General features: G+C 39.4%; 2 protein-coding genes across 6 annotated transcripts in view; one reads left to right on the forward strand and one right to left on the reverse strand.

The window, feature by feature from the left end:
- LOC139550747 (disks large-associated protein 1-like) overlaps window positions 1–260 on the reverse strand; it is a 117369-nt gene extending 117109 nt beyond the window's left edge. For 3 of the 5 annotated variants that reach the window (XM_071361866.1, XM_071361864.1, XM_071361863.1), the window contains exon 1: window positions 46–259. The gene's annotated coding sequence lies outside the window, so the exon portion shown is untranslated. Of the gene's footprint in view, window positions 1–45 lie in introns of all 5 variants that reach the window. The other 2 variants (XM_071361865.1, XM_071361867.1) reach the window with 2 other exon arrangements.
- Window positions 261–6733: 6473 nt separating this feature from the next.
- cahz (carbonic anhydrase) lies at window positions 6734–12311 on the forward strand. Its single transcript, XM_071361868.1, has 7 exons — window positions 6734–6903; window positions 7261–7458; window positions 8056–8174; window positions 8278–8370; window positions 8490–8552; window positions 8680–8835; window positions 11268–12311. Exons 1-7 carry the CDS (start codon window positions 6870–6872, stop codon window positions 11385–11387), a joined length of 783 nt encoding a protein of 260 aa, XP_071217969.1. The 5' UTR covers window positions 6734–6869; the 3' UTR covers window positions 11388–12311.
- Window positions 12312–13511: the final 1200 nt, after the last annotated feature.

A 13511-nucleotide genomic window follows, 5' to 3' on the forward strand; every position in this document is an offset into this window, starting at 1 on the left:
ATGGAGGAAAACATGCAGCATATAGGGAAAATATTGAAAGCTTACCTTCAGTCTTCTCAAGTCAGAATTCATGAGTGGAGTGACATTCGATAAATCCTAAATGAAACGATATTTTTTAATGAGAAATAATAAGAAAGAGCGACTGGTGGTGGCTGTATAGCTGGGTATCAAACTGCACGAGCCTCTGTTCCATGCACATGACAGCTCGCTCTGTTGCTGCAGCGCAGAGAGGACGAAAACCCACATAGTGGAAAAATGAGGATGCCAATAAGACCCGGCATGGAGAAGGACTAAGGACAGGGAAACAAATTAAGCTGCTGCTCTGTTGCAATAGAGACGATTGCGTTGGGAATAGACTATACTTTTATAGAATAGAATTGAATAGAATATGGTTATATACATTTAAATATGTCATTATAAAATGTGCATTTTCCTTCAGTGCATAACAAGAGACATAAAACAGACTTAATAACAATTATTTGCTCTGTCATATTTTCAACAAAACGTTATTTTTGAACTGGTAAAAAAAATTGCATTTGAAGTCAGAGATATAAATACTTATGCCAAAACAGGTTTATGTACAGCATACATATACACATAACAAATGCAATTGGGTACAGCTATTAATATCCTAATTATTCAGCATTTCCTAGAGTGTTGGTCAACATGATCCCTAAAAAGCAATAGCAGATTGTTTCCCTTCATTGCCAATAATCCAGCATTACAGGAAGAGAGGAGCAGTATATTGCGTGTTAGGGGCCCTTATAAAATAAAATAATTAGAAACAATTTTGTCCAATTTTTCGTATCAATATTCAAACGATCTCACACACTGTCACGCCCTGACCTTAGAGAGCGTTTTTATGTCTCTAGTTGGTTTGGTCAGGGTGTGATTTGGGGTGGGCATTCTATGTTTTGTTTTCTATGTTTCTTTATTTCTATGTTTTGGCCGGGTATGGTTCTCAATCAGGGACAGCTGTCTATCGTTGTCTCTGATTGGGAATCATACTTAGGTAGCACTTTTTTGTAACCTCCTTTCAGTGTGGGTAGATATCTTTTTTAGTGGCACTTTGCCCTGTAAGCGTCTTTTTTGTTTTGTTGGCGACATTTTAAATAAAAAGAGAAATGTACGCTCACCATGCTGCACCTTGGTCCACTTCTTTCAATAGCCGTGACACACACAGTGTAGCTGTGTTAGCAACTAATGTGGCAATGAATGTGTTATTGAAAGTCAATTTAACATTCTAAAGTGAAATGCTGAGGGATTACTTTCAGGACTATCAGGACTATTCAGGAATACTAAACTCCGTGTCCTCCAGCCCTAAATGGTACAGTATTGAAAGTAGAGAACTACTAACATAAAAGTATTATACAAACATTCTTTACTGTTAATGTACAATCTGTGCTATATCTTTACCTGTCTTATATCTCAAACATTTTTATAAAAAAACATCACATACTCTAACTTTACTATGCTCACACAGCTCAGCCTACTGTGGGTTGGCCTATCATAGCACTACTAGACAATAAAAGACTCCCCCATCCCATCCTGTGAGGGATTGTGCATGTAGAGTGGAGGAGAGGAGAATGCAGGTTATTCAGTGAAGATCAAATGAGAAATGGCATCTGCTTTGAAAACAGAGTGGTCTTGTCCACAACTGTGGCTCATTAGATACGCTGCTGTCACTACAAACAGGGGGGGACATGAAGAAAACCCATGACAGATGCAATTTAGTTTGCCAAAAAATTCTGCTGATCAGCCAAAACTGTAAGGAACGACAGCAAACTAGTTTGTGAAGATGATGTAATAAAGTTTTTAAGTTTGGGACTGAAGACAGTGAAATAAAATCTTGCTTTTTGGAGAGATGGGCGTTCATTTTGTGTGAACTGACGGATTATGCTATAATACACTTTGGATCTAAACATTTCCTGATATAGAAAAATGACATGGATCACCAGTACCAGTCAAAAGTTTGGACACACCTACTCATTCAAGGGTTTTGCTTTATTTTTACTATTTTCTACATTATAAAATAATAGTGAAGACATCAAAACCATGCAATAACACATATGGAATCATGTAGTAACCAAAAAGTGGTAAACAAATCAAAATATATTTAATATTTGAGATTCTTCAAAGTAGCCACCCTTTGCCTTGATGACAGCTTTGCACACTCTTGGAATTCTCTCAACCAGTTTCATGAGGTAGTCACCTGGAATGCATTTAATTTAACAGGTGTGCCTTGTTAAAAGTTAATTTGTAGAATTTCTTTCTTTCTAAATGCGTTTGAGCCAATCAGTTGTGTTGTGACACGGTAGGGGTGGTATACCGAAGATAGTCCTATTTGGTAAAAGATAAAGTCCATATTATGGCAAGGACAGCTCAAATAAGCAAAGAGAAACGACAGTCCATCATTACTTTAAGACACGAAGGTCAGTCAATGGGAAAATGTCAAGTTGAAAGTTTCTTCAAGTGCAGTCACAAAAACCATCAAGCGCTATGATGAAACTGGCTGTCATGAGGACCGCCACAGGAAAGGAAGACCCAGAGTTACCTGTAGAGGATAAGTTCATTAGAGTTAACAGCCTCAGAAATTGCAGCCCAAATAAATGCTTCACAGAGTTTAAGTAACAGACACGTCGTAACATCAACTGTTCAGAGGAGACTGCGTGAATCAGGCCTTCATGGTCGAATTGCTGCGACGAAACCACTACTAAAGGACACCAATAATAATATGAGACTTGCTTCGGCCAAGAAACACGAGCAATGGACATTAGACCGGTGGAAATCTGTCCTTTGGTCTGGTGAGTCCAAATTTGAGATTTTTGTTTTCAACCGCCTTGCCTTTGTTAGACGCAGAATAGGTGCACAGATGATCTCCGCATGTGTGGTTCCCACCATTGAAGCATGAAGGAGGAGGTGTGATGGCGTGGGGGTGCTTTTCTGGTGACTCTGTCTGTGATTTATTTAGAATTCAAGGCACACTTAACCAGCATGGCTACCACAGCATTCTCCAGCGATATGCCATCCTATCTGGTTTGCGCTTAGTGGGACTATCATGTGTTTTTCAACAGAATAATGACCCAGCACACCTCCAGGATGTGTAAGCGCTATTTGACCAAGAAGGAGAGTGATGGAGTGCTGCATCAGATGACCTGGCCTCCACAATCACCCAACCTCCACCCAAATGAGATGGTTTGGGATGAGTTGGACCGCAGAGTGAAGGAAAAGCAGCCAACAAGTGCTCAGTATATGTGGGAACTCCTTCAAGATTGTTGGAAAAGCATTTCTGATGAAGCTAGTTGAGAGAATGCCAAGAGTGTGCAAAGCTGTATCAAGGCAAAGGGTGGCTACTTTGAAGAATCTCAGATATATAAAATATATTTTGATTTGTTTAACACTTTTTTGGTTACTACATGATTCCATATGTGTTATTTCACTGTTTTGATGTCTTCACTATTACTCTACAATGTAGAAAATAGTACAAATAAATAAAAACCCTTGAATGAGTAGGTGTGTCCAAACTTTTGACTGGAACTGTATTTATTTGGATCATTGTAAAGAAACTTTAAACATGAGAGGGAAAGCGTTCCACTTAGCTGTCTGTGAAGGTCAAACTGTTCATCTTTTGTTAGACTGCTGATGCCATTTCTTGCAAGTCAGAGAAATCAGAGTAGGAATCAAGTATATTTGGGGGAAAACCGCTCACTTCTTGCAGCTCTACACATTTTGCCATGGGTCAGAGAGCCCAATATTCTGTTTTAAAGCTAGGTTCCTTTAATTCTAAACATGTTGCCATGGCTTATGCCACGATCACATACTATCTAATGATAATACCTTTATATTGGTTTGGGGATCCCTAAAGCTCACCACCCCACCCCGCCGTGCCTCCTGCTCCATTTCCCATATGCAGGCTTACTCTTCCATCTGAATCTGTGGACAAAAACACACATCTGGCATGAAAAGAGGCTAATTCACACTACGGTCAGAGCTGACATTCTTCCTGAACGATTTTGTTCCTCAGATTAGGTGTTTTTTGGTAAGATCAAAAAAGAAGCATGCAGTAGCTGAATGGATGAAATGAAGATAAATATGTATTTGATATGCTTAAAATGTAATCATGCTCATTCAGTGTAAGTAAAATCGTATCATCAAATGGCTGCGTGAAAAATGGAAAGAGAAGTAGGCTAAATACTCACTACTGAATATTGTATTTGCAGTTATAGGTGCACTCACTCTGCAATGCCAATTTATGCAATTTTATTTTCATTCTATTCTACCTTAACTAGGCTTTGTTTACTATGTTGTCTTTACAGTCTATGGTCACCTGCATAGTAAGATCTTTGTCCCAGTCATCTGAAAATCATATTTTTTTTTAAATTTAAGTTATCTGATTTATGCTACCCCATCCTCTCTCCCACAATAAAGCCAATAAGGCATTGTCATTTGACCCCTTGCTAATAGTTGTGAATACTTCCCTAAATCAATGTGGAGTCTATAATTCGAAATTAAGCCATTCTTTCTGTGGCCATAATGAGTTCTCTTCTATTCACTGAGACTTTGTCTAATAGTACTGAGTAGCTTTAGGCCACTTACTCAACTGGAGGGCTGAAGTGTGTGGAGGTCATATCAATACAAGTACAACTAATTACAGAGGAGAGCCTCTCTTGTATGTTAATGTATTCACTCAGCCTTTGACTACTGCTGTCTTTCTTAGGATGGAAGGTTAGGCCTTATGCAGGCCTTTTGTTTATTTGTCTGAATAAGATGAGTCACAGTATGATTTGCACTAATATGACTTAACGATGTACATTCAAAATATCTACAATTGCTGAACCTTCTACCCCTCTGTGCCGCACTCCAACAGAAGTGTCTGTATTATGTGCACTTTGCAGTGAAAAAGTGTGGCAAAAAAAACAGTTAAAGAATACTGAAGCATAATTAAAATAGTATTTTCTTAAAAGAGACATTCTACTTCCTCCTTCCAAGATGTTCTGTACTGTGTGAATCATGGATCATCTCATCCAGCCTTTGCAAATCAAAATGCACAAAGGGATGTGTGGGCATTGAGTATGTGTGCCAGTGATGAAAAACGATATAAATGTTGAGAAGCAACTGTCAAATATGGGCATCCAATCAGGGCTTACATGAAATGTTGAGAAGCAACTGTCAAATATGGGCATCCAATCAGGGCTTACATAAAATACATCAATGTGTTTATAAATAAAGAATTAGCTGGGCAGATGTATGATTGTGTCAAAATATGATGAAAATGCTCATTTACATTCACCACAAGTAAATTGGTTATTATTAAAATGATATGCAATGTTTTATTTATTTTCTGATTGAGTTTTTCTGGTATAGAAATGACACGGAGAAGTACATCTCCAATCTATATGCTTACTGCACAACTGGTAAAATCCCAAACGTTATCCCATATAGCCTATTCATGACTATTTCATTTACCTGCACCATCTTGTTAAAGTTTGGGAGGAAATATCTGAATCAAGAATCAATACCCACCAACTGCCACATGGTGTAGTCATTTGTAAGAAAATGGTATTAGAAAGCAAATGTCTGTGTTAGCTTTCATCATTGTATCAGTAGATGGAAGCAAATGTCTGTGTTAGCTTTCATCATTGTACCAGTAGATGGAAGCAAATGTCTGTGTTAGCTTTCATCATTGTATCAGTAGATGGAAGCAAATGTCTGTGTTAGCTTTCATCATTGTACCAGTAGATGGAAGCAAATGCACACAACATTTTCTTGGACTTGTAGCATTTTGCTTTATGCCATTATCCACATCCATTAATGAATTAAATATCCAAACCTTGAAAAATAGAATTTTAAGGAATATTTTATATTACCAAAAACTATGCATCACATTATCAACCAAATGTAATCCATCATTCATCAGCACATGTTTGATTTAAATCCACTCATTCCAAACCACATCTCTTATTAGCCTAAAGTGACCAATAAACTGGTCGGTGCATAATAAAAAGCTTTTCCTATTTATTCATGCAATCTGGGCAAATCTAGTCAGCAGTACTACCCTGCTGGTGACTAACAGCACAGTGCAGTCTATTGTCGTGGCCCCTTTAAAATGATGCACTGGAGAGGAAGAGGCAAATGCGTTTAAAATATTAGGCTTTTACGCTGACGCAGGCTGCAAAGGGACATAGGCAGTTCAAGGATAAATATAGCCTACAATGCATCACGCTTTGATCTGCATCCTTGCTTTCCTTCTTGTCCATTCTGTTTTTAGAACGAAACACACTTTCCATTTGCACATCTCACATGCTATACAGTAGCCTACTTCTACTACAGACGCAGGCTACGTTGGAAGAACCCAAGGTCAGTGAATCTGGCATGCCTTGCTCTCAGAAGAAAAAAACATATATTTCGGGATGTCACTATAAAACGTTAAAGGAGACCATGGTGAATAAACCGCACCTAACATGTGTGTAATGTTAGTCTACGAACGCCAAATCTTTTGGCAAGACTATATTGTCTGGGATGCACACGTTTTGAGGGTGAGCTCTCAACAGGGTCTGCTTCATTCTCACCATCCGATAGAAGGTCGACGGATAGAGCGATGCGCTCCACAGTGAATGGGACCAAATGAACATGGAGGTGTGACTCGGGTCGTCTATTGATGGGTGCTTGAACACCTCCTGCTGTGATGACTAGACTGCGCTAAAACCAAGAGGCCAAACCCACCCACTTGATGTAGGCCTACTGTCAGGAGGGGAAGTCTATATAAACCCTGACACTTGTTTTCTCAAGGTTAGCACAAACTGGATCCTTGTATCTGGGTTTTACCATTGAAAGGGATTATATTCCTATAGGAACACAAGTCAATAATCATGTCTCACAGCTGGGGATATGGACCATCTGATGGTGAGGCATTCTAGAATCTATTCTACATTGTCATCTGATGTTGACTCCACTTTTGGAACTACTAGTTGAAACTGTAAATTTCAACAGTTGCATGATTTTGTTGCATGAGTAACTGATTTTGTTGCATGAGTACATTTCTTACCGGCGCAAAATAACTTCTGTAAATAAGTGTTAATATTTTCTGACATGTTACTGTTAATACATGCATAGTTAGCCCTACATTATTAGGTTATGATCATACATTTATACATGTATATGTGAGAACACAGATATCATCGGACTGTTTGGAATAGAGTGAATATGATACATTTGTGTTTTTCTTCTGTTTGACTCTGTCCCTTGTTTTTTCCATCGTAGGACCTGAGAAGTGGTGTGATGGCTTTCCTGTTGCTAATGGACCCAGGCAGTCTCCCATTGATATTATTCCTGGTCAAACCTCCTACGATTCTACCTTGAAGCCACTCAAACTGAACTATGACCCCTCCAACTCCACAGACATTCTGAACAATGGCCATTCCTTCCAAGTTGGCTTTGTGGATGATGTTGACAGTTCAAGTAAGCCTTTGAATTCATATATAATGAGATACAGCTAATATGTCAATAAATTATTATCTCCATTTCTCACTTGGGTTCTGAGGTGAGCATTTAGTAAGGTGAGGAGTGGAATAGAAAGGGGAAGCGGCAACAAGAGAACAAGTGTTGCGGCTAACTGGTTACATGTTCACTTCGGTTGCTTTGCATGGTAACTTCAGTGGCTTTGCTTAAAACAAATATCAAACACAGTGGTGAATTCATTTCCTTGATGCACTGTCTTTGTCCATTGTGCACATAGGCTGCTGTACGGTAGACAACATTGATGATAGGTGACGTTAGAGCAGGCTGGCAGGTGTTCATTCTGAAGGTTTTAGTATCTTTGGGCTGAAGTACGCTAGTTGTCAGGTCGTTGTCTTTTGTTGTGGTGCTGGGAGCAAGCACATCAGTCTGCAGACTACATTGTTAAAAATGAATGTTTCCTATCCTACCCTATCATTACGTGATGGCATTAATCATGTCATTTGACTGCATTTGGACACACGCAGATGCTCATAAACATAGTTCATTTTGAAAAGCAACGTTAAAAGTTTGTGTGTGCGTGTGTGTTCCTATCCACAGCACTGACCGGAGGCCCCATCACCGGCACATACAGGCTGAAGCAGTTCCACTTCCACTGGGGCGCGTGCGACGACAAAGGCTCTGAGCACACCGTCAATGGAATCAAGTTCCCCTGTGAGGTAAGCAGTCCTACACCTAGATTATACAACAGGGCAAGCCCTTTGGCTTCAGATTAGACTTTTCATTGGCTACCTGAGTTAAACCTGACTTTGTTTTGTCAAGCTCCATCTGGTGCACTGGAACACCAAGTACCCTAGCTTTGGTGAGGCCGCTAGTGAACCCGATGGACTCGCTGTGGTTGGAGTGTTCCTGAAGGTGCAGATCTAATACGATTTATATGTTTGTTCATATACTGTTTATTTGTTTCCCTCTAAGTGCATTCTGAAAGTAGCCTGATTCCCTTGGATGGCTTTGTGAATTCTTGTTTCTTATAGATTGGTGCTGCAAACCCCAGACTGCAGAAGGTTCTCGATGCTCTGGGGGCCATCAAATCAAAGGTGAAATCAAATTGATCTTAAATGGTATTTAGAAATCTTGCCTCGAATGACTAGAATTGGTTGGGAATGTTGAAGTAAGACTTTGTTTAATCATTGTGTATTCAATCACAATTTGTGCATTCTTTAGGGAAAGCAAACTACATTTTCCAACTTTGATGCCAAAACTCTGTTGCCTTGCTCACTGGACTACTGGACATATGATGGCTCCCTGACCACTCCCCCTCTGCTGGAGAGTGTCACCTGGATCGTCCTGAAGGAACCGATCAGTGTCAGCCCTACCCAGGTACAATACTTTTATACAGTATCTTCATAACAAGGAAATGTGTTCTCCTTTCACTAATCAGCTTCATCAGCCCCAGTTAATTGAAAGAGGTCAGTTTGAGGTCAGATGTCATAGGACATCTTTTAGAAAATAATCAAATGTTTTATGAAGCTAGAAGTACTGTATGTGCGGGTACTAAAAATAAAATGCTTTCTTGGCAGTAGAATACAGTATAAAGGACTTGTTTGTGGGTACAGTAGGTTTCTGCTTTCCATCTTGTCTTGGTGAGCATTGCTACAAAGTTTGTGTTTACCAGCAAGTTTTTTAGTAGAAGTTTCAGCCATTCACTCAAAACAGGGAGGGTCAAGACTTTTGCCTGTCACTTTAGATTACATTATCTGAGTGGCCCATAACGCTTATTTAGTAACTTCTGCTAGTATCATATTTGGGAGGCTTGCCTCTTCCAACGAAAGCAGCCTACACCCACATTAATAACCTATTTTGGATCCGCCCCTTTTTTTCAATTTTCGCCTAAAATGACATACCCAAATCTAACTGCTTGTAGCTCAGGACCTGAAGCAAGGATATGCATATTCTTGATACCATTTGAAAGGAAACACTTTGCAGTTTGTGGAAATGTGAAATTAATGTAGGAGAATATAACACGTTAGATCTGGTAAAAGATAATACAAAGAAAAAAACATGCATATTTTTTTTTGTGTCATCATCTTTGAAATGCAAAAGAAAGGCTACAATGTATTATTCCAGCCCAGGCGTGATTTAGATTTTGGCCAATAGATGGCAGCAGTGTATGTGCAACATTTTAGACTGATCCAATTAACCATTGCATTTCTGTTCAAAACTTCAAGACTGCCCAAATGTGCCTAATACATTTTCAAGTTCAAAATTGTGCACTCTCCTCAAACAATATCATGGTATTATTTCACAGTAATAGCTATTGTAAATTGGACAGTGCAGTTAGATTAACAAGAATTTAAGATATCTGTCAATACCAGATATGTCTATGTCCTGGGAAATGTTCTTGTTACTTAAGGATAGGTCATGGACTAAATACGTTTCTGTGACTGTCTGTAAATCATTTCCACAGAAAATGATTTGTCCTACCATAAAATAACCAAACGTACACAAACTACAGTACATAGCTATTGTAAGCTACTGTACACAGCTGACACATCCCCTTATTATTGATTTTCCATGCTGAGCCTTTGGGGATATCAAATCCCCAAGTCCAATTTCACCAGCCAGCGTTTAAATGGGACCCCGAGGATGCTTGTTTAGTGAAAGCTGCCGTCGAAGGCACTGTCCCACATATGTCATGACGAAAAGAAAGTGTCAATTTAGGGGGGGCTACCTCCAACCATATGCATTGTTAAGATAAGTTAAGCAGTAGTGCAAGGCAGCAATAAAGTGGGTGGAGAGAGTTTACTGTTCTGACAGAGAACTGATGCAATGTTGTGTTGGAAAAGCCTTTCACCTACATGCAGTAGGACCCATGTCTTAATCTGTGAGTGTTAGCAACTGCAGAAAGCCTTTGTAGTTGATCTTTGCAGATTGTGAGATTATAGAATGAAGGAAATGAATGCACTTTCAGAAGTGTTTCAGTTCTCACGGTAAATGAGAATATGTAGAACAGTGTGTCAATTGATACTGTTGCTCTAAACTTATTTTGAACTTTGGAAATGAGACTGTACAGAGTCTTGAATGTCTAAAGGTCACTGAAATTATGGAGCCGGTCATGTATATTAATAGTAATTTAGAGAAAACATTTTTCATGCTTATTCATTTATACTCTATGCTTGCTTATGGCTGTCCATCGATGTTGATGGACAGCCATTGCTCCCAATTGTGGGTATTGTGGGGGGTTGTTTTTATGCCATTGCATGTGGCTGTGCAGGACAATGCGAGACCCACATGGTTTACAACGAGGCTCAGGTGAATTATTGACCAGAGAGGGATGCACCAGCTACACGCCGGTATCGTTGCACACACCATTCGATTCTCCTCTCTCTGATTGTGTCCTGTACTCTCTATATTAATTCAAATAAATGTAAAACTTCACTCTACATTATGATCAGTTAGACCTCGGTGTTAACCTTGGTACTAAATTGGTATTGTTTCAGGGATTACATTTCACATCCTGCTCATTGAGTGATCTAAATATGGGATGTAAATACTGGAACACAGGAAGCCAAAGACACTTCTTTAACATGAGCCACAGACCACAGTTGCACCGAGACACTATGATTCTAACCATTCTCTTTTTGGCCTCTCTCTCTCTCTCTCTCTCTCTCTCTCTCTCTCTCTCTCTCTCTCTCTCTCTCTCTCTCTCTCTCTCTCTCTCTCTCTCTCTCTCTCTCTCTCTCTTTCTCTCTCTCTCTCTCTCTCTCTCTTTCTCTCTGTCTCTCTCTGTCTCTCTCTCTGTCTCCTGACAGATGGGTAAATTCCGCAGCTTAATGTTCAGTGGTGATGGAGAGGCACCTTGCTGCATGCAGGACAACTACCGGCCCCCTCAGCCTCTCAAGGGACGCAAGGTCCGCCGGTCCTTCAAGTAAACAGCTATGCATCACGCCATCCCCCATCCCACCATTGCCGATCCCCAACCTTTCCCCTAGATTATATATATATTGTGTGCCCTTTTATATGCATTGCTATCAGAATCTGCAGATTGTTAACCCCATAGACAATACAATCAGTAATCAGAAACAGAAAAGAAACCTAAACCTAAACCAATGCAGTATAATAACAAGAGCCAGTGTAGATGAGATTATTGCGCTGATATGGATGGACAGCACTTTATACGCCTGGCCTGCCTGCCCCTCCTGTAATCCCTGACGATAAACCTCAGGATCACCCCAGATTAACGTCATTTAGCTGCCTACCACTGCAATAACAGACGACTGACTCAGTCAGTCTGTCAGTCAGTCAGAGATAGAGGCCTTTTATAGTATAATACTACTGGGCTTCTACTCTCAATAAGCACAAAGAGAGATGGAATCTTGAATTACATGCTTTCCATTTTTGGATTATGTCTCTAAATCGTCATCAGTGTTTTTACTTTAGATTACAGGTCAATACTGAAAAGAAGAGATCCAAATCAAGTGATTTTTTTTTTTAACGACTCATAACTTACTACCTACCTATTATCACCCCAGTGCATTATCATTGTGTCTTAAAGTCATGAGAGTGAAAGAAGATGTTGTGTGAGTTGTCATATCATCCAAGTCCATCCATTGAAATGAAATCACTGACTGAGGAACTAGAGTAATGTGTGTTTTAGTTTTTTTAAATAAATGTCATATTGAAAAATTAAATCTTGAAGTATGTTTCAAATGTTTTTGGAAATACCTGGAATGATTTTTAAGCCTTGCGTATAATTATTGTTAAACATTAAAATGGGAATGGAAGGTTTGTGTGATTCGTTCATGTCAAATTTGATGGATGGGAATTTGATCAGTGAAATAAATGGTATAACTGTACCTACATGTGCATCCTGTGTTTATTTGCAATATTTGAGATATATTGAATGACCACACTACAGAAATGTAAGCTGTGTGGGATCAGCCTTATCCAGATAGGGAGACAGAGACCCCACTGTTGATGGTCAGACATCCCCATTTTAAGTACAGATAGAAGGCCTCTTTTGCAGTCATGTGCCCTTAACAAGCGACTATTTACCTTTGGTTCATCAATCAAGTTGTGTGGTGCAAACAACATTTACTTCAAAATAAATGCCATTGTGTCAATAAGAAACCTATATAATTAAAACAATATTTACTATTTCCTCTGTTCTTTGTATTTTATGTCAATACTGTCTGAGTGAGGGTTATAGTCAAACTCAAATTCGAAGGAAAGAAAAAAGGAAAACAAGTAATCACTTCTTTGTCTGCCACTGCTGCAGCGATGACAGAAGAGTTGGATGCCAGTTCACATCTCATTACTGCTTTGAGACATGGCTGATTGCTTGTTGTCTATGTTCATGCTTATGTAAGCCGTTCTGTGTTTGTGGGTGCCTTTGCCAGGCAGGCACCCTTTGTCAGTGAATTTCTCTGGATCATTATAGGTACAGTCAGCTCATCGCCCCATCCATGCTATGATGGAGGGTACAAAAGCCCACTTTAAGATTGTGTAGCTCTGGTTATACCATTTCTGTAAATCATTTTTGAGACCATATTTCAGGTTGGTAATTCAATATCAGTTAGTAATTACAGTACCAGTCAAAAGTTTGGACACACCTACTCATTCAAGGGTTTTTCTTTATTTTTACTATTTTCTGCATTGTATAATAATAGTGAAGACATCATAACTATGAAATTACACATATGGAATCATGTAGTAACAAAAAAGTGTTAAACAAAAATAAAATATAATTTATATTTGAGAGTCTTCAAAGTAGCCACCCTTTGCCTTGATGACAGCCCTGCACACTCTTGGCATTCTCCAGCTTCACTCGGAATGCTTTTCCAACAGTCTTGAAGGAGTTCCCACATATGCTGAGCACTTGTTGGCTACTTTTCCTTCACTCTGCGGTCCAACTCATCCCAAACCATCTCAATTGGGTTGAGGTTGGGTGATTGTTGAGGCCAGATCATCTGATGCATTATTCCATCACTCTCCTTCTTGGTCAAAGAGCCCTTACACAGCCTGGAGGTGTGTTGGGTCATTGTCCTGTTCAAAAA

This window comes from Salvelinus alpinus, chromosome 23 (genome assembly GCF_045679555.1).
Source record: "Salvelinus alpinus chromosome 23, SLU_Salpinus.1, whole genome shotgun sequence".
Classification (NCBI taxonomy): Eukaryota; Metazoa; Chordata; class Actinopteri; order Salmoniformes; family Salmonidae; genus Salvelinus; species Salvelinus alpinus.